The sequence below is a fragment of the Hippopotamus amphibius genome, chromosome 16, assembly GCF_030028045.1.
Source record: "Hippopotamus amphibius kiboko isolate mHipAmp2 chromosome 16, mHipAmp2.hap2, whole genome shotgun sequence".
NCBI lineage: Eukaryota > Metazoa > Chordata > Mammalia > Artiodactyla > Hippopotamidae > Hippopotamus > Hippopotamus amphibius.
Window position 1 is genome coordinate 47,221,509 of NC_080201.1, and position 20,379 is coordinate 47,241,887.

Sequence of the window (20,379 nt, forward strand, 5' to 3'; positions counted from 1 at the left end):
CTAAGGGTGACGGCCGGCGGGCCTCGGACTCCCGCTCCCGTGGTGCCCCGCGCGTGGCCGGCCCAGCCCCCGGCTCCCGCCGACCCCGCGGCGGCGCCGGTTGTTGTCGTGAGCCGCAGCCGCCCCGCCCCTCCTCTGCTCCCCTCCCCCCGGCCCTGCGTACGGGCCGCCCCTCCCCCCGCCTCCCCGGCCCCTCTCACGGTGCCAAGATGGCGGCGGCGGCGGGCGGCGGCAGTTGCCCCGGGCCTGGCTCCGCGCGGGGCCGCTTCCCGGGCCGGCCGCGGGGCTCCGGCGGGGGCGGGGGCCGCGGCGGACGGGGCAGCGGAGCCGAAAGAGTGCGGGTAGCTCTGCGGCGCGGCGGCGGCGCGGCGGGGCCGGGCGGAGCCGAGCCCGGGGAGGACACGGCCCTGCTCCGTTTGCTGGGGCTCCGCCGGGGCCTGCGCCGGCTCCGCCGCCTGTGGGCCGGCCCGCGCATTCAGCGGGGCCGGGGCCGGGGCCGGGGCCGGGGCTGGGGTCCGAGTCGGGGCTGCCTGCTGCGGGAGGAGAGCAGTGACGGGGAGTCCGACGATGAGGTGAGGCAGTCGGAGGCGTCCCCAGCGCCGGGCGGGGCGGAGGCCGGGGCTTCCAGGGGTCTGGGTCGCCCCGAGGGGTGGCGTGGGGGAAGCGGGGTCCTCAGGGCTTCTGAGGAGGGAAAGAGCCCTGGAGATAGGCATGGGAGGAGGTAGGCTGCACGGACCTGTCGGTGGAAAAGGCCTCTGAAAGTGGATAGAGAAGCCCGGGCTGCAGCTGGGCACTTGGGCCTGAGGCAGGTCCTGCTGAAGTGTCCTGGGCTGATCCTTCTTGATAGTTGGCAAAGCCAGGGCAGGAGAGGTTTGGGCTAGGAGACTGTGGGGACTGCATGCCCGACCAGTGGTGGTTGACAGCAGCAGCGTGGCTTGAGTGGACCCAGGCTAGGGCTCTCAGGGCTGCCCCGCCCGGCCTCATAATCTCCGACACATCCCTGATTTCACCAGTGCCCCAGTTCTTCTGATTTTACGTGGAGAGAGGGTAGAATGGTGAGGGGCTTCCTCTTGGGGACACAGGTTGAAGAGAAGTGGAGTGTAGGGTGAGACTGGACACTTTAGCAGGTCTGAGTTCAATTCAGGATTTATCACCAGTCTCTCAGAAAAGGCAGGACGGTGTGGGTTGTATTGCTTAGGACAGTTTGTAGCCGCCTGAGGACTCAAGGCAGATCATAATGTGATAAACCACTTGATACACACACAGACACCCGCAGCTTGGGTGCCCCAATTCCCATTTTCATTCAGAAAGAAACTACAGCCTGAGATGGTACAGAGGTTCCACTTTTTTCTGAGTTGGAGGATGAGGGAATCTGAGGGTAGTGCCTACTGCCTGACCTGAGAAGACCCTGTTCTGTTCCTTTTGGGCCAGTGAACCACTGATGGCTGTGCTGGTGTGGTCTAGAACTGGGGATGCAGGTTCAAAATACGCTCCGCCTCCATCCCTAGGAAGAGATTGTGTTTTCTTTTTCCCTTACTTTCCAGTCTTTTTAGTTCTTTTGTAAATAGAGATATGTTAAGGGGGAAGCTGGGGATATTCCTCAATACCTGAGTCTCAGGTGAAACGAGGGCTTTGGCACTGACTGCTGTTTCTCCCCTCCACCCCTGGTCCCCTAAATCAGGAGTTTCAGGGTTTTCATTCAGATGAAGATGTGGCCCCCAGTTCCCTGCGCTCTGCGCTCCGATCCCAGCGAGGTGAGTGATGGGGAAACTCTACCTCTGTAGCTTTACAGGAATGTTATTCTTACTTTTCGTGTCAGCTCTCCCTGCTCAACTAGTCTCCATCAGTTACCAAGTGTGTTCTGTGTTCAAAGCCCAAGCTAGGCTGGGCTGTGGGGGAAACAGACAAGTAAGACTTAGTCCCTGCCCTCCTGGAGTTTTCCTCAGTCTGCAGGGCTAGCTTGACCCATCTCCCCACACCTATTCTCCTTTTAGGTCGAGCCCCCCGAGGTCGGGGCCGCAAGCATAAGACGACCCCCCTTCCGCCTCCTCGCCTAGCAGATGTGGCTTCTACCCCCCCAAAGACTCCTGCCCGGAAACGGGGTGAGGAGGGCACAGAACGGATGGTGCAGGCACTGACTGAACTTCTCCGGCGGGCCCAGGCACCCCCAGCCCCCCGGAGCCGGGCATGTGAGTCCTCCACCCCCCGTCGGTCTCGGGGGCGGCCCCCAGGACGGCCAGCAGGCCCCTGCAGGAAGAAGCAACAAGCAGTAGTGGTGGCAGAAGCAGCTGTGACAATCCCCAAACCTGAGCCCCCACCTCCTGTTGTTCCAGTAAAACAGCGAACTGGCAGCTGGAAGTGCAAGGAGGGGCCCGGCCCAGGACCTGGTACCCCCAAGCGTGGAGGACAGTCTGGGCGAGGAGGCCGTGGCGGCCGAGGCCGAGGCCGCGGCGGGCTTCCCCTCGTGATCAAGTTTGTTTCAAAGGCCAAAAAAGTGAAGATGGAACAGTTGTCCTTGGGACTTGAATCAGGTCAGGGTCAAGGTCAACATGAGGAAAGCTGGCAGGATGCCCCTCAAGGAAGAGTTGGATCTGGACAGGGGGAGGGCCCCTGCTGGAGGAAGGAGCAGAAGCTGGAGGAGGAGGGAGAGGAGGAGAAAGAAGAGAAAGACGAAGAGGAAGAGAAGGAAGAGAAAGCTGTAGTCAAGGAAGAGATGGTGCTAGCCGAGGAAAAGGAAGAGGCAAAGCTGCCATCACCGCCCCTGACTCCTCCAGCCCCTCCACCTCCTCCTTCCCTCCCACCCCCCTCAGCGTCTCCTCCATCCCCACTTTGCCCTCCACCACCCCCAGTGTCTCCTCCACCCCCACCATCCCCTCCACCACCTCCTGCCCCAGAGGAGCAGGAGGAATCTCCTCCTCCCGTGGTCCCAGCTACGTGCTCCAGGAAGAGGGGCCGGCCCCCCCTAACTCCCAGCCAGCGGGCAGAGCGGGAAGCTGCTCGGGCAGGGCCAGAGAGCGCCTCGCCTCCCGCCCCGGCCCCCAGCGCCACCACAGGAGGCCCCCTGGAAGACAGCCCCACTGTGGCCCCCAAAAGTGCCACCTTTCTGAAGAACATCCGGCAGTTTATCATGCCTGTGGTGAGTGCCCGCTCCTCCCGTGTCATCAAGACACCCCGGCGATTCATGGATGAAGACCCCCCCAGGCCCCTGAAGTTGGAGGTCTCACCTACTCTACGGCCTCCCGTTGCCACCTCCCCACTCACCCCCCAGGAACCAGCACCAGCCCCCTCTCCACCGCGTGCCCCAACTCCTCCACCTACCCCAGCCCCACTCCCTGAGAAGAGACGCTCCATCCTAAGGGAACCCACGTTTCGCTGGACCTCATTGACCCGGGAACTGCCCCCTCCTCCCCCTGCTCCTCCGCCGGCCCCACCCCCACTTCCTGCCCCTGTCATTCCATCCCGGAGGCCCCTGCTCCTTCGGGCCCCTCAGTTTACCCCAAGTGAAGCCCACCTGAAGATCTACGAATCGGTGCTTACTACTCCTCCTCTTGGGGCCCCTGAAGCCCCTGAGCCAGAGCCTCCTCCCGCCGATGACTCTCCAGCTGAGCCTGAAACGCGGGCAGTGGGCCGCACAAACCACCTCAGCTTGCCTCGATTTGCCCCCGTGGTCGCCACTCCTGTTAAGGCCGAGGTGCCCCCTTCTGGAGCTCCAGCTCCGGTCAGTGGGCAGCAGCCTCAGGCTCAGCTGCAGCAGCCCCTGCAGGCCTTGCAGACCCAGCTGCTGCCCCCAGCACTACCACCACAGCAGTCCCAAGTACAGCCACAGTTGCAGCTGCAGCTGCCACCATCACCGCAGCAGCCGCCACCACTGGAAAAGGCCCGGATTGCAGGCCTGGGTTCCTTACCACTGTCCGGGGTGGAGGAAAAAATGTTCAGCCTCCTCAAGAGAGCCAAGGTGCAGCTAATCAAGATCGACCAGCAGCAGCAGCAGAAGGTGGCATCTCTGATGCCGGTGAGCACGATGCTTGGACCAGGCCCCTGCACCCAGTCACCCAGCCTCAATTCTCTGCAACCCCTTAACCTTCTTGCCTCCCTAGAAACCCTCCAGCATTGCAGGGAACCCTCAGAGCCAGTCCTTCCTCTGTCCCCCAGCTTCCCGTGTTCCTTCCCTGGCCCCATCCCTCCCCAGTGCTAGTCTTCTGGCCCCATTTTTCCTCACTCTCCAGCCTCTGATCCTGTTTATCCCCCCCTGCAGCCGAGCCCTGGAGGGCAGATGGAGGAGGTCGTGGGGACTGTCAAGCAGATCCCAGATAGAGGTTCTGTCAAGTCTGAAGATGAATCAGTGGAAACTAAGAGAGAGAGACCATCGGTACGGACTGGGAAGAAGCCCCTCTGAAGAAGGCTGGCTGCAGGGCACAAGGGGCAGCTTTCCACATATATTCCTGGTTTCTCCTCCCCCAGGGCCCCGAGTCCCCTGTGCAAGGCCCCCGCATCAAACACGTCTGCCGTCATGCTGCTGTGGCCTTGGGTCAGGCCCGGGCCATGGTGCCCGAAGATGTCCCCCGCCTCAGTGCTCTCCCTCTCCGAGATCGGCAGGACCTTGCCACGGAGGGTAGGGGCAGGGAAATTCAACAGCTGTGTCAAGTTTGGGGGCGAGGGAAGGTATCAAGAACCTGGGAAAATGGTAGTTGAGTCGAGTGCTTGGGGCCAGATGGCAGGTGGGTTGGAGTGCTAGGTCTTAGAGCTGATTTGGGAGCACCTGGAACCTGAGCACTGTGGGAAGGTGGGGACCAGAGGGCCTGTTGAGTGGGATCTAGGGGAGGTCAGGGAAATGAGGTAGGACTCCTGGTGGCTTTGTGGCTCCATCCCCACCTCTCCGCTGCACTAGATACGTCATCAGCATCTGAGACTGAGAGCGTCCCATCTCGGTCCCGGCGGGGAAAGGTGGAGTCAGCAGGGCCCGGGGGAGACTCAGAGCCTGCGGGGTCTGGAGGGACTCTAGCACATGCACCCCGGCGCTCACTGCCCTCCCATCATGGCAAGAAGATGAGGATGGCACGGTGTGGACACTGTCGGGGCTGTCTGCGTGTGCAGGACTGTGGGTCCTGTGTCAACTGCCTGGACAAGCCCAAGTTTGGGGGCCCCAACACCAAGAAGCAGTGCTGTGTGTGAGTAGCTGGGGTGCAGCCTCCATTCCCACCCATGGTTGTCAGTCACCCAGGCCTCCTGCCCCAGCAGAGCAGTGGGATTGGCATCCTTGTGGAGAGCTTCCTCTCTTCCCCCAGACCACCAGTCCCCTACCCTGGTGACGTGCTGCTCCCCTCCCCAGATACCGAAAGTGTGACAAGATAGAGGCTCGGAAGATGGAGCGGCTGGCCAAAAAAGGTAACAAGGTTTGAGGAGCATTTCTTTACACAGTCTTACTGAGATTTGTGGTATGAAGGAAACCATGTGTTCTTTGCTCTCCTCTCCTTCATCTTTGCAGTCCACCACCTTTGTCTTTTCCATCGTGTGCTTTTGTATCTCTCCTGTACTTGTCTTCTTCTGCCCCACATTTTTCTGGCTTTTCTCCATCCCAGTGTCCCATGTCCCTGGCTGAGCTCAGATCCTACTAAGTCCCCTGTTCCCACAGGCCGGACGATAGTGAAGACGCTGTTGCCCTGGGATTCCGATGAATCTCCTGAGGCCTCCCCTGGTCCTCCAGGCCCACGCCGGGGGGCGGGAGCTGGGGGGCCCCGGGAGGAGGTGGTGGCCCCCCAAGGGCCCGAGGAGCAGGACTCCCTCCTACTGCAGCGCAAGTCAGCCCGGCGCTGCGTCAAACAGCGACCCTCCTATGATATCTTCGAGGACTCGGATGACTCAGAGCCCGGGGCTCCCCCTGCTCCTCGGCGTCGGACCCCCCGAGAGAATGGTGTGAATTGTTTGTTACTTCTTCTGTCAGAAAGTCCTATGTCTTTTGTGTGGAAGGGTCAGGAGTCCCTGGTTTATCAGTCTTAGGGAAAGTGGCTGAGTGTAGAGAAGAGGGTGGTTTTAGTGGACAGGGAGAACAGGTACAGGAGGTTTTCAGTAGCATATTCAATAGGACCCAAGACATCCTAATGGACCTTGGTTAGTTAAAGAAGGCCCTGGGGATCCAGGTACATTTGGGGGTTGTAGAGGAGGGGGCGTGGGGCAGAGAAGAGGGGGAACCTCACTGCTCACGTGTCCTGCCTAGAGCTGCCAGTGCCAGAACCAGAGGAGCAGAGCCGGCCTCGCAAACCCACCCTGCAGCCTGTGTTGCAGCTCAAGGCCCGAAGGCGCCTGGACAAGGTCAGCATAGCCCCACACCAGGAACCCCGAGTCCTGTGGAAGGCATGGCTCCATCCCAAGGAGCTTCCTGGCAAGTCAGGGTAACAGGCTCACCTGAGTGCCGTGGTGTGTCTATGCCAGAGGACAAGCCCTGAGGGGGTTAAGCCGGCCTGTCCTTCTGGAAGGCCAAGTGGGGTCTGGGCAAAAGGCAGGATTGGGTAGTCTGGAGGAGAGGGCGGTGAGGAAAGAAGTTGGTAAAGGGTGGGGCTGGCAGCTCTCTGAGCACCACCATCCTCCCTAGGATGCTTTGGCTCCTGGCCCTTTTGCCTCTTTTCCCAATGGCTGGACTGGAAAACAAAAGTCCCCTGATGGCGTGCACCGGGTTCGTGTGGATTTTAAGGTATGGCATTGAGGGGGAGGGGGGTGGGTTCTGTGGTTGAAAGAAATGTGTTGATTATGAGTGAGAAACCAGGGCTTTAAGGTTGGATCTGGCTTGTGTTCCTGGCTACTCTCTGATCTCGTGTCTCCTCTTCTCTCAGGAGGATTGTGATCTGGAGAACGTGTGGCTGATGGGTGGCCTGAGCGTACTCACCTCCGTGCCTGGGGGACCACCGATGGTGTGCTTGCTGTGTGCCAGCAAAGGCCTGCATGAGGTTTGATGCCTGCCTTTTTCCTACAGGGCCCCCCCCCCCCCCCCTCAAGTTTCCATTAGCCCTTAGTGCCTGGTGTCTTGAGCCCTCTCAACAGGGTCACATTCCCTGGCCTTCTGGCCTCACACTCTGCCCATCATTCACTCTCCCCACCCGTAGCTGGTGTTCTGCCAAGTCTGCTGTGACCCTTTCCATCCATTCTGCCTGGAGGAGGCCGAGCGGCCCCTGCCCCAACATCATGACACTTGGTGCTGCCGCCGCTGCAAGTTCTGCCATGTCTGTGGGCGAAAAGGCCGGGGATCCAAGGTTTGGGCACAAGAGCCATGGCAGTGGAGGTGTGGAGGAGAAGGGGTGTCTCTGTGCCAGTATGTTCTGCCATTGTTGTCTTTCTTCAACATCCAACAGCACCTCCTGGAGTGTGAGCGCTGCCGCCATGCTTACCACCCAGCCTGCCTGGGGCCCAGCTACCCAACCCGGGCCACACGCAAACGGCGCCACTGGGTGAGAGATGAGGCTCCCACCCCTTACTTTGGAGTTCTAATTAATGGTGCACACCACCCCCAGACTTACTCTAGGCCAGGCCTCTCAGGAAGGGGGGCGGTCCTTTCGAAAGTTTGATAAACATCACGTGTCCTTTTCAAGAATTTCACAAACACAAGATTTATATGCAGAATTTGTATGTAATGGTTTTACGGACTGATGGGTTCCATAATGCCAGGCTCACAGTCCCCTGCTGTAGCCTAACTGCTTCCCATCTCACTCTTCCGATCTCCCCACTTCACCTGTCTCCTGCCTTGCTTCTTTTCATCTTCCTTCCTCCTCCTCTTCACCTCTCCTGCACACCTTTTCTCCTGTTACCCATCCTTCCTCATCTGTCTCCTGCTTTCTGTCCACTCCTTTGCCCATCCCCCCTTTGCACTGCTTCAGCCTGGTATCTGGCTCTCCCCCTAACGTTGCTCTGCTCCCCCAGATCTGCTCAGCCTGCGTGCGCTGTAAGAGCTGTGGGGCGACTCCAGGCAAGAACTGGGACGTCGAGTGGTCGGGAGATTACAGCCTCTGCCCCAGGTGCACCCAGCTCTATGAGAAAGGTGGGGATCTGGCAGCGGACCAGGGCCCTGGGGGCCACCGGGGAGTGGGCCAGGTTCTAGACAAGCAGTTGGAACAAATGTTCTTTCCTAGTGGCTTTCTACTCTCTTCTGACTATGGAACCTTTCCTTCCATTCAGACTATTTTTCCGTAGAAGGCCATCTAGTACATAAAAGAGAGGGACACAGCCCCTCTGGGGGCAGTGGGAGTGGAGGACCTGGAGCCCACCCTTGTGGTGGTCCCTGAGATACTTCCTGGATCCTCAAGTTTCCACTGACCTCTTTGAAGACCTGGGCTTCCTCATTTACTCAGGCAGCATGTTCAGCAAAGCTCTTTCCTTTGTGAGGCCTTGGGGCTGCAGAGTGAGACAAGCAACCTTATTCTCAGCCCGCTTTTGGGGATGGTAGGGACCCACAACAGGGCATGAGGGAGGCAGCTCGTGCAGCAGTCGAGGGATAGCTGGCGTCCAGACAGGGACTCTGAGGGGCAGCTGGTGGCACCAGCCGCTCTGACTTGCCTCTTTTTCCCTCTCGTTCCAGGAAACTACTGCCCAATCTGCACTCGCTGCTATGAGGACAACGACTACGAGAGCAAGATGATGCAGTGCGCACAGTGTGACCACTGGGTGCACGCCAAGTGCGAGGGGCTCTCGGGTGAGTGGGCGGAGTACCTGGGGTGTGGCCTCAGTCCTGTGGGGCTCCCTGATCTGCCCTCTACCACAGGCCCTCAGGGGACAGGGCGAAATGTTCTTGGTGACCTGGGGGCTGCTGAGAGCCCGCACATCCTCCTAAACCATTTTTTTCTTTCCTGTTCTGGCTGTTCTAGATGAAGACTATGAGATCCTCTCGGGGCTGCCAGACTCGGTGCTGTACACCTGTGGGCCGTGTGCTGGGGCCACGCACCCCCGCTGGCGAGAGGCCCTGAGTGGGGCCTTGCAGGGGGGCCTTCGCCAGGTGCTCCAGGGCCTGCTGAGCTCCAAGGTGGCAGGCCCCCTGCTGCTGTGCACCCAGGTCTGGGGGCCCAGGCAGCAGGACGGGGTGGGGCCAGGCCCAGCACCAGCCCTGCTGACTTCCCCTCTTTGCAGTGTGGGCAGGATGGAAAGCAGCTGCACCCAGGGCCCTGCGATCTGCACGCAGTGAGCCAGCGTTTTGAGGAAGGCCACTACAAGTCCGTGGTGAGTGGGATACTGAGAGGAACCGATGGGTGCCAGGAGGAGAGGACTGGGGTGGGGGCTCGGGTCCTAACAAACCCCCTTACAGCACAGCTTCATGGAGGACATGGTGGGCATCCTAATGAGGCACTCGGAAGAAGGAGAGATGCCGGAGCGCCGGGCTGGAGGCCAGACCAAGGGGCTCCTGCTGAAGGTGAGCTCTTTGGGGGATGCCTGGAGAGGGTCTCGCATGATGGTGGGGAGGAGAAAGTGGGTCCTTCAGACCCTGCCCTTGCCAGCTCTGCTGAGGAAGCCAGTTCTTCTCGTCTTCTTAACCCCTCCCCAGCTGCTAGAGTCTGCGTTCGGCTGGTTCGACGCCCATGACCCCAAGTACTGGCGACGGAGTACCCGGCTGCCCAAGTGAGCAAGGCTGGGTAGCAGGAGGGGAACCAGGGAGTGAGGGCAAAGGCCAGGGCACCTGGGAGTCCAGGGTCAAGCGGGACTGAGAGTAGATGAGGAGCAGGATTAGGGTCTGGAGGACGGGGGAGCCAGGCTGAGGGGCCCCGGTGGTTCCTGATGAGCGAAGGCTCAGACTGTAGGTAGCTCTTCCCTTGGCTCTGCTCTATGCAGGGTGGTGTTGGGGACAGCAGTGGGCAAGTTGGGGGGTTGGGCAGGCGCTGATGACCCAGAGAGGGCACTGATGGGGAGGGGCAGGGGCTGGGGGAGTCCAGAGGAGGCATGTGCCTAGGAGCTTAGGCCTGAGGCTTCCCAGAAAGATGACATCCGAGCTGAGAAGTGGAGGAAAAGTTTTCCAGGCATGAGGAACAGTATTTCATGTGCCAAAGGTGGTGTGAGAGGGCCTGGCTTGTTTGGGAGACTAAGAGTAATTCCATATAGAGGGAGGACAAAAGGGTGTCCTGGCGTGTTCAGGCTGATATTGTGGGTGGGCCCAGTGCAGCCGCCCCAGTAGAGGTGTCAGAGGCTGACCCTGCGTGTCCACAGCGGAGTCCTTCCCAATGCCGTGTTGCCCCCATCCCTGGACCATGTCTACGCTCAGTGGAGGCAGCAGGAACCAGAGACCCCAGAATCAGGGCAGCCTCCAGGGGATCCCTCAACAGGTACTGGGAAATCGGGGCTGGAAGCTAGATCCCCTAGTTGGCAGGCCAGGCTCCAGGTCTTCATTCTTGGACTTTCCTTCCCACACCCCTTCCAGCTCTCCAGGGCAAGGATGCAGCTGCTTTCTCACACCTGGAGGACCCCCGTCAGTGTGCGCTCTGCCTCAAATATGGGGATGCGGACTCCAAGGTGAGGGCCACTGCATGAAGCCCCAGGTTGTGGAGTTTGGTCTCTGGGGCCTCCCCTCATGCCACGTCTCCTCTGTCCTCAGGAGGCGGGGCGACTCCTGTACATCGGGCAGAATGAGTGGACACACGTCAACTGTGCCATCTGGTCAGCCGAAGTGTTTGAAGAAAACGACGGCTCCCTCAAGAACGTGCACGCTGCTGTGGCTCGAGGGAGGCAGATGGTGAGGGCAGGGGCCTGGAGAGATGGGCAGTCCTCGGGGTCCCGGGTGGGACTCCTCTCCAGTAGGAGACAGCTCTTGTGTCACAGCCTCTGCCATAGCTTGTCCTTTCACTGCTGGTCCTAGCCACCTTTTCTGGTTGTCCCAGGACTCTGGTGCTGCAGTAACAGCAACGCTTCCTATTTGTGCTCTCTGGCCTGGGACACTTTCTGTTGGTTAAACCTGTGCTGGATGCTTTCCATAAAGTGTGGCATTTAGCTCGTACTACATCCCTGTGAGGTGAGGTGTTGCCTGCATTAGAATCCCCCCGCACCAGTGTGGAACCTGAGCCAGATATTGTAGAATGTCTCCAGCTCACCCTCAGGAAGAAGGGTGATAGGCCTACCGCAGAGGGCAGATGTGAGGGTTAAATGAAATAAAACAGGTTTGGGTTAGAACAGGGGGAGGAAGCTGGTAAATGCAGCTCAGCCTTAGCTCTTGTTTTTCTTTCTACTGCAACTTTGTTTCAAAAAATCTGAACTAGTTTTGATGTGCACCTGGCCCTGAATGCTGCTAGGTGGTGTTTGGTGAGTCCCTTTGCTGTGTGAGGTGCTGGGCTAGGCAGGGCCCCAAACAGAGCCTCAAGGACAACAATGCTGAGTGTCAGACCCACGCCCCGGGCACTGGCTTCCCTCCTTAGCAGCCCCTTCCACCCACAGCGCTGTGAGCTCTGCCTGAAGCCTGGAGCCACGGTGGGCTGCTGCCTTTCCTCCTGCCTCAGCAACTTCCACTTCATGTGCGCCCGGGCCAGTTACTGCATCTTCCAGGATGACAAGAAAGTTTTCTGCCAGAAACACACAGACCTGCTGGATGGCAAGGTGGGCCGGCACCTTGGGGGAGACAGTTCCCCACTACTCTTTCTGCCTCTTCCACTCAGGGACCTCCATAGCCCCTCAGGCCTGGCCCCAGCTGCCTCTCAGTGTCTCTTCCTTGTTCCTTGACCCCCCCCCCCCACCCCCAGTCCTTTAGTCAAGCCCCTGACTGACCAGTCTCTGCCTCCAGAGCCTTCCCTTGCATCCCCCTCACCCCACACCCATCCAGCAACCACATTTGCCACCCACCTCACAGGAGATCGTGACCCCTGACGGTTTTGATGTTCTCCGCCGAGTCTACGTGGACTTTGAGGGCATCAACTTCAAGCGGAAGTTTTTGACAGGGCTTGAACCTGATGCCATCAATGTGCTCATTGGTAAGCAGCTTGTTCTCTACCCTGGTCTTCCGGACCCTGCTTGGGCCCACCCTTCTGACCTCTGCTCTGCACCACAGGCTCCATCCGAATTGACTCCTTGGGCACTCTCTCTGACCTCTCAGACTGCGAGGGACGGCTCTTCCCCGTTGGCTACCAGTGAGCAGCCCAGGGGCACCGGTGGGGCTGGGGGCCTCCAGGACTGGATCCTATTTCCCAAGCTGTCCTGACCCTCTTGTCCCACACGCCACCCCTCAGGTGCTCCCGTCTGTACTGGAGCACGGTAGATGCTCGGCGGCGCTGCTGGTATCGGTGCCGAATTCTGGAGTATCGGCCGTGGGGCCCAAGGGAAGAGCCGGTTCACCTGGAGGCGGCAGAGGAGAACCAGACCATTGTGCACAGCCCCGCCCCTTCCTCAGGTACAGCCTTGGCACTCCCTCCTTTTCTTCTCTGAGTGCTGCCTTCCGCAGACGGTTACTCACCAACCCTTGTTCTCCATGTGCCCTAAGGAAACCCCAGCATGCTTGCCATTGTTTCACTTGTAATGGCAGTGGAACCTCAGTGGCTGTGCAGTGTGCGGGGTGTGCTCAGCATTTCAAGGGACGTGAGGGGAGGGCACGATGCTAGCTGCTTGGAAGTGCAGGGGTGGCAACTTCTGGACAAATCTAGGGATCATTTATGGCCACCTGACTTGGGGCTACGTGCTCATGTAATGCTCCCCACAGTCCTTTGAGAAAGGTATAAGTTCCACTGTACAACTCAAAGAGGGCAGTCACTCTCCATGGTGACGTAGTGGTAGAGCCAGGGTTCAAACCTAGAACTCTACTCATTTCCCAGACTGGCACCCTCACATCCATGCTAGCACTGGGAGATGTAACTGAGGGCTGGATGGCACGAAACAGAAGGGGCTTGGAGATCGGTAGAGGAAGAGGTCCTTGTGGGTTGAATGGAGGGAGGAAGAGATTTGGGTGGTGCTTGTGGGTAAGGTGTTTGTTCTGGGTTGGAGCGTGACATGGAGTAGATAGGGGAAGAGGGTACAGCCATCCTGGCTGGAGACAAGGGAGTGTTGGGAGGAGGTGGCAGAGATCAGCTTGCACAGACTGGGGGGAGCTAGGTAATGGGGAGCCGCAAGCACCAGGATGAAGTGGATGCGTTTGATGTGGCGGGGTGTGCAGAGCAGGTAAGAAAGCGGTAGGACTAGCCGTGCTGGAGAGGGGGGCAGTGCCCTGCGTGGGGCCTGAATCGGAGAGAGCAGTAGGCAGCCAGGAAGTGGGGAGATGGCAAAGGGTGGCTGAGGAGGAGTCACAAAGGAATTCTGACCCAGGCGTGTGTGGAGGGTTTGCAGAAGCCACAGAGGGGTTTCGGACCTGGGTGATGACTGGGACTCATGTGCCTTGTGCCCAGGTCAGGGGCCAGGCAGAGAAGGTGCAGTTGGCTCAAAAGAACGTAGGGTGTGTGGGGGGAGGTTTTCACAGAGCTGCGGCCACGCGTGATGCCATTCTCTTGCCTCTTCAGCGCCCCCAGTTCATGTGGACCCCCCACCAGATGCAGATGCCCTTCTCCCTAGAGCTCCTGAGCACCACTCACCTGTTCAGAACCAGGACCCCCTACTTCGGCCGGATCCAAGCAGCGCCCCTCCTCTAGCCCCCCGCTCCTTCTCAGGGGCTCGAATCAAAGTGCCCAACTACTCACCATCCCGGAGGCCCTTGGGGGGTGTCTCCTTTGGACCCCTGCCCTCCCCTGGTGCGTACCTGGGAGTGTCTGGGAGAGGGGTGGGCCAGGGTGAGGCAGGAGCTCCTGGCTGACACTGACCCTTCCCCCTACAGGAAGTCCATCTTCTCTGACCCACCACATCCCTACGGTGGGAGACCTGGACTTCCCAGCTCCCCCCAGACGCTCCCGTCGTCCCAGCCCCTTGGCTTCCAGGCTGCCACCATCACGGCGGGCCTCTCCTCCTCTCAAAACCTCTCCTCAGCTCAGGGTGCCCCCTCCTACCTCAGTCATTAGAGCCCTCACACCTACCTCAGGGGAGCTGGCTCCCCCTGGCCGGGCCCCATCTCCTCCACCACCCCCTGAAGACCTGGGCCCAGACTTTGAGGACATGGAGGTGGTATCAGGACTGAGTGCTGCTGACCTGGACTTTGCGGCCAGCCTGCTGGGGACTGAGCCCTTCCAGGAAGAGATTGTGGCTGCAGGGGCAGTGGGGAGCAGCCACGGGGGCCCAGGGGACAGCTCAGAGGAGGAGGCCAGCCCCACCCCCCGCTACGTCCACTTCCCTGTGACTGTGGTATCTGGCCCTGCCCTGGCCCCTGGAGCCCTCCCTGGAGCCCCCCGCATTGAACAGCTGGACGGAGTGGATGATGGCACCGACAGCGAGGCCGAGGCCGTCCAGCAGCCTCGGGGCCAGGGGACTCCTCCTTCAGGGCCAGGAGCAGGCCGGGCTGGGGTCGTCGGGGCTGCAGGGGACAGGGCCCGACCTCCCGAGGACTTACCCTCAGAAATCGTGGATTTTGTGTTGAAGAACCTAGGGGGCCCTGGGGAGGGGGGTGCTGGGCCCAGAGAGGAGCCACTCCCCCCAGCACCTCCCCTGGCCAATGGCAGCCAGCCCCCTCAGGGCCTACCCCCTAGCCCAGCTGACCCCACCCGGACGTTTGCCTGGCTCCCCGGGGCCCCAGGGGTCCGGGTATTGAGCCTGGGCCCCGCCCCTGAGCCCCCCAAACCTGCCACATCCAAGATCATCCTTGTCAACAAGCTGGGGCAAGTGTTTGTAAAGATGGCGGGGGAGGGTGAACCTGTCTCACCCCCAGTGAAGCAACCACCTCTGCCCCCTCCCATCCCCCCCACGGCCCCCACTTCCTGGACTCTGCCCCCAGGACCCCTGCTGGGTGTGCTGCCTGTGGTAGGGGTGGTCCGTCCCGCCCCTCCCCCACCCCCCCCTCCATTGACGCTGGTGTTGAGCAGTGGGCCCCCCAGCCCGCCCCGCCAGGCCATCCGCGTGAAGAGGGTGTCTACCTTCTCTGGCCGTTCCCCACCCGCGCCTCCTCCAAGCAAGACTCCCCGGCTGGAGGAAGATGGAGAGTCCTTGGAGGATCCCCCCCCGGGTCCAGGACTTTGTGGCACTGGGTGAGTGCGCATGCCCAGACTGCGGAGTGGGAGAAAGGTGGGAAGGGGAAGGCAGCTCTGCCTTCTCACAGTCCACCCCCCACCAGGTTGAGCCGAGTGAGGATGAAAACGCCCACCGTGCGTGGAGTTCTTGACCTGGATGATCCTGGGGAGCCCACTGAGGGGGAAAGCCCAAGGTGAGTGGCCAGCCTCTTTTCTCCCTGGAGGCTCTGGGACCTCTGTCCCTTCCTCCTTCTGACAGGTGTCTCCTTACAGACTCCTCCAGGATCGGTCCCCTCTGCTGCCACTTCCAGAAGGCGGTCCTCCCCGGGCCCCCGATGGTCCCCCTGACCTGCTGCTTGAGTCCCAGTGGCACCACTACTCAGGTAGGGACCAGCCTTTCCTCTCACTGCCTCCTACCCTGTGCTTGCCTCAGCCCAGTAACTGACAGATAGAGAATTGGTCCACTTTTTAAAAAAAAACACACTGGGTGTTGCACATTGCACACCCACATAGGTACAAGCCTCAGGTTTGCTGCTGGAGTTACAGAGACACCCTGGGGAGCTTACAGCCTGTGGCGGAAACAGACACATACCTGTCCGGTGTGCCTAAGAGCCCAAGGGAGGGCTTCAGGGCCTAGTGTGCCAGGGTCAGATCCAGAGAGGTTGGAGGCCACATAGGACCCAGTGGAAGGGCAAGAACCATAGGAAGGAGATCAGAGGAGGGTGGTGTCCCAGAGGCTCAGGGAAGGGAATAGTCTAGAGTCCCAGCTGGCATGGGGGGTGTAGGATTGGTGTATTGTCTGGGCAGGTGGCACAGGGTAGGGAGGATGTTGTGTCAGAGTCCAGAACTGAAGACAGTGTTTGATGGGGAAGCCAGAGCAGCACCCAGATGCCTTGCAGAAAAGCCCAGTTAAGAGTCTGGGGAAGGGTGGGGCAGCAGCTTAGGGGGGTTTGGTATGAGGGCGAAGGGGACTCGTGGATGGAAATGGAGGTGGGAGGAGACATGGTGGTCAGGTTTGAATAAGAGACCTCTGAAAGGGAGAGAAGGACATGAGGAAGATGTACAGGCATACTTTGTTTTATTGCTCTTTGCTTTATCACATTTTTAACAAATTGAAGATTTGTGAAAACCCTATATGAAGCAAGTCTGTCAGCGTCATTTTTACAACAATATTTGCTCACTTCATGTCTGTGTGTCACACTTTGGTGATTTTTGTAATACTTAAAACTTTTTCATTATTTGTTACGGTGATCTGTGATCGGTGATCTTTGCTGTTACTATTGTAAAAAGATTACAACTCGGTGAAGGCTTATGTGATGTTTAGCATTTTTTTGGTAATGAAGTGTTTTTTAATTAAGGTATGTACATTCTTTTTTTAGACATATGCGGTTGTGTACTTAATAGATTACAGTATAGTATAAACATAACTTTTATATGTTTTGGGAAACCAAAAGATTTGTGTGACTTTATTGCAACATTCGCTCTGTTGCAGTGGTGTGGAATTGAACCTGCAGTATCTCCAAGTTATGCCTGTGCTTGTAGAGATACGAGACATCAGTATGCAGGATGAGGGCACTCGGAGCAGTTTTGGTTGATGGTCTTGGGAAGCTGGAAGGGCAGTGCTCTGTTGGTTGTGGAGGGCAGTGGGGGAGAGAGGAGGCTACAGCCAAGTAAGCTGCTCACTGAGCAGCCTGAGGCTCAGGATTTCTTGTGGCCCCCATCCCGTCCAAGGTGTGTGGATTTTCTCATGTAGAGCTCAGCTGCTGAGTGTGGAAGTGGAATGAAGTAGACTGAGACTGTTTAACTGAAACGCTACTTACCGGGGTCAGAGATGGCCTGAAAATATGGCAGTGACCATGACAGAGGATCCCTGCCCATAGGAACCAGACCACATTTTGCTAGAGGAAATAGATGCGTAATTAACAAGCACATTCTAGCTTAGAATGAGCACTTTGAGAAAGAAGACGTTGAGAGTGTGCCTGGGCGAGGCCTCTGTAAGTTGTGTTCAGGGAACAGAATGGAAGTGAGGATGGGGAAAGGCGGAAGAAGTCAGAGGTGGACCCTAGGGCACTGGGAGGCCTGGAGATGATATGGGTCACACAGCAAGGGTTAGGTTTAGAGTCTTGCTTAGGCCCCGGAAGGCATATGGACAGATTGGCCCAGAGAAGTTACCTGGAGAGAAAGAATGGCCGTGTGAGTCCTGCCCCTCCTAAAGTGTGCTCCACTCAAGTGTATGTCCCCCACCCCACTCAACCCAGGTACAGTGGGCAGGCCTCAGTCCACATCCTGCTTGAGCGAGTAGCAACATTTGGTGTGCTGATCCCTCCCTCCTTGAAGCATTTCCTTTCCTGGTTTCCAGAACCCCAGCCCTTTCCTCATCTCTCATTGTGCCTCCTCATTGCCTTAGCCTGTCAACTTTGGTGTGTCCTAGGGCCATGGCCTTGACTTCTCTATCTCCACTCCCTCCCAAGTGCTCTTGTCCTGGCTCTAAATCCCATCTCTAATTCTGATAGCCCCCAAATCGCTAGCCAGGCTCCTATCTCCTGCTGCCTGTTTGCCATCTCCACAAGCAAGTTGAAAGGGGAGGTTTTCTAAGAGGAATCTCAGGCTCGACATGTCCCAAACTGAGTTCTCAACCTTCACCCTAAGCTCATTTCTCCCTCACCTTCGCCATCTCCGTCAGTGGCAGTTTTATCCTTCCAATTGTTTAGGCTCCACACCTCAGAGTTGTCCTTGACCCCTCCTCTTTCTCTCGCATCCACATCACCTGTGTCAGCTAGTCCTGTCCTAGCTTTAAAATTTTTAGCCCCTGAGAAGTCACTCATAGTGTACATATACTTGATTCTATGAGTATGGGCCTTTTTTATAATGCATTGGTATTCTTTACAGAAATGTGCTACACATAAAAAAAAAAAAAAAAAACCATGCAAAACACAATAGTTCTGCAGTATTTTAAATTTTGTGTGAGATACAGAAGAATGATGGGTAGATGGGCATTTTTGGTAGACTGAGTTTGAGTGAGCCATGAGCATATCCTGCAGAAAAGGGACTCCAGGCCCTTTAGAAAAAATAATATCCATTCTGTAGGGTTCACTGAGCAAATACTGCAGGAGGAAGGCCATTAGAGCCAGTAAATGTGCTTATACCCAGGGAGGAAGGAAGGGCAGAGGGGAACCAGGGGCTCTTGAGTCCAGGAGGGGTGACCCTCACCAACTCTGATCTGCCCCTTGGGACTAGGTGAGGCTTCAAGCTCTGAGGAAGAGCCTCCATCCCCAGAGGACAAAGAGAACCAGGCCCCTAAACGAGCTGGCCCACATCTGCGTTTCGAGATCAGCAGTGAGGATGGGTTCAGCGTGGAGGCAGAGAGCTTGGAGGGTGAGTTTGGGAGTAGCACTGACAGGGAGGGAAGGTGTCCCATAGAACACCATCCTGACAGCTCTGGCCCTGCCCTCTCCCCAGGGGCGTGGAGAACTCTGATTGAGAAGGTGCAAGAGGCCCGAGGGCATGCCCGGCTCAGACATCTCTCTTTCAGTGGTAACTGAGGGGGTCCACAGGGATGCTGGGGGCTGGGATGACTCCCTGTTGACAGGATGGACCTCCAACATGACTTATGTGTCCTCACTTTTGACTTTCCCCAGGAATGAGTGGGGCAAGGCTCCTGGGCATCCACCACGATGCTGTCATCTTCCTGGCAGAGCAACTGCCTGGAGCTCAGCGCTGCCAGCACTATAAGTTCCGCTACCATCAGCAGGGAGAGGGCCAGGAGGAGCCACCCCTGAATCCCCATGGGGCAGCCCGTGCTGAGGTCTATCTCCGGTGAGAGGTCTGGGGTGTGATGCCTGGATCGGGGTAGCCCTATAGGAGTTCTCAAGGGTGGGAATTAAGTCTGTACAGATTAGAAACTGAGGTTTGAGGAGAAGACACTACGCCACTCCAAAAGTTATTTCTAGAGTTCACATCAGAAGAATGAACCTCATCTATTTCCCTTTTGCTGTGTCTTCAATAGTAGCAGTATTCTTCCTACCCTACCAGCAGCAGGCCGAGGCCAAAGAATAGATGGGTAGCATCTTCTTGAAAGAATGGCTGTGAACCTTCCCTTCTTTCCTCCCTCCCACCTGCAGGAAGTGCACCTTTGACATGTTCAATTTCCTGGCCTCCCAGCACCGGGTGCTCCCTGAGGGAGCCACCTGTGATGAGGAAGAGGATGAGGTGCAGCTCAGGTCAACCAGGTATGGAGGGCAGGCCAGGGTGCTGGGGGTGACCTGGAGGGGTCCAAAAAAAGACAGTCGGGAAGAGAGGTCATTCCTGGGTGCTAGTACTAGCCTGTGTGACACTGCCATCCCCCACCAGACGCGCCACCAGTCTGGAGCTGCCCATGGCCATGCGCTTTCGCCACCTCAAGAAGACATCCAAAGAGGCTGTGGGTGTCTACAGGTCAGTGGGGTTGGGGGGAGGATGCCCCTTGGGTGGACGGACAGGTGCCCTAGTGTGGGGCTGCCTTGGTTCTGTCCCCCTGCCCCCTGACCCCCCCTTTGCCCATCTGACCCTGCAGATCTGCCATCCATGGGCGGGGCCTGTTCTGTAAACGCAACATCGATGCTGGCGAGATGGTCATTGAGTACTCTGGTATTGTCATTCGCTCTGTGCTGACTGACAAGCGGGAGAAGTTCTATGATGGGAAGGTAGGCTCTGCCAAGCCATGGGAATGAGGTGGGTTAAACAGAGTGGTCCATGGGAACAGAGCCCTTCACTGCCCCACCCTATCCCTGTAGGGCATTGGGTGCTACATGTTCCGCATGGATGACTTTGACGTGGTGGATGCCACCATGCATGGCAATGCCGCCCGCTTCATCAACCACTCGTGTGAGCCCAATTGCTTCTCTCGAGTCATCCACGTGGAGGGTCAGAAGCACATCGTCATCTTTGCCCTGCGCCGCATCCTGCGTGGTGAGGAGCTCACCTATGACTACAAGTTCCCCATTGAGGATGCCAGCAACAAGCTGCCCTGCAACTGTGGCGCCAAGCGCTGCCGTCGGTTCCTTAACTGAAGCTGTGGCTGCCTGCCACGCCCCCACCGCCATCTTGCCCCTAGCTTGGGGGCTCCCTCATCCCTCCCAGAGCATTTCACCCTCACCCTCATGTTCAGGGTGGATGTGGGCATGCAGGTGGCAAGGGCCCTGCCTCCACGCCTCCAGCCCACCCAGCAATCGCCCCCTTCTTGCCCTGGGGGCTCAGGATGTAGATATTGTACAAAGGTTTCTAAATCCCTTCTTTTCTATGCACTTTTTTATTTAAGAGGGTGGGATCCCAGGTGGGAACCCCCCACAATAAAGTCTGTCAATGTTTGGAGAGA

General features: G+C 58.2%; 1 protein-coding gene across 6 annotated transcripts; it reads left to right on the plus strand.

The window, feature by feature from the left end:
- Positions 1-20: 20 nt before the first annotated feature.
- Positions 21-20,375, plus strand: KMT2B (lysine methyltransferase 2B). 6 transcript variants are annotated; one of them, XM_057712288.1, is made up of 38 exons: positions 21-572; positions 1,682-1,754; positions 1,995-2,189; positions 2,334-4,012; positions 4,256-4,369; positions 4,462-4,612; positions 4,889-5,168; positions 5,330-5,385; positions 5,633-5,911; positions 6,215-6,309; positions 6,590-6,688; positions 6,828-6,941; positions 7,098-7,244; positions 7,344-7,439; positions 7,909-8,026; positions 8,564-8,677; positions 8,850-9,034; positions 9,109-9,198; positions 9,284-9,388; positions 9,521-9,594; positions 10,177-10,292; positions 10,388-10,479; positions 10,562-10,699; positions 11,395-11,553; positions 11,804-11,924; positions 12,002-12,080; positions 12,180-12,340; positions 13,437-13,664; positions 13,748-15,044; positions 15,131-15,220; positions 15,300-15,409; positions 18,264-18,401; positions 18,486-18,560; positions 18,665-18,842; positions 19,148-19,255; positions 19,377-19,460; positions 19,579-19,708; positions 19,799-20,375. In XM_057712288.1, exons 1-38 carry the CDS (start codon positions 210-212, stop codon positions 20,072-20,074), a joined length of 8,007 nt encoding a protein of 2,668 aa, XP_057568271.1. In that variant the 5' UTR covers positions 21-209; the 3' UTR covers positions 20,075-20,375. The 6 variants fall into 6 exon arrangements, with proteins under 6 accessions (XP_057568271.1, XP_057568269.1, XP_057568270.1 ...); XM_057712286.1 differs by having other exon boundaries at positions 1,995-4,012; XM_057712287.1 differs by lacking the exon at positions 18,486-18,560 and having other exon boundaries at positions 1,995-4,012.
- The last annotated feature ends 4 nt before the right edge of the window (positions 20,376-20,379 follow it).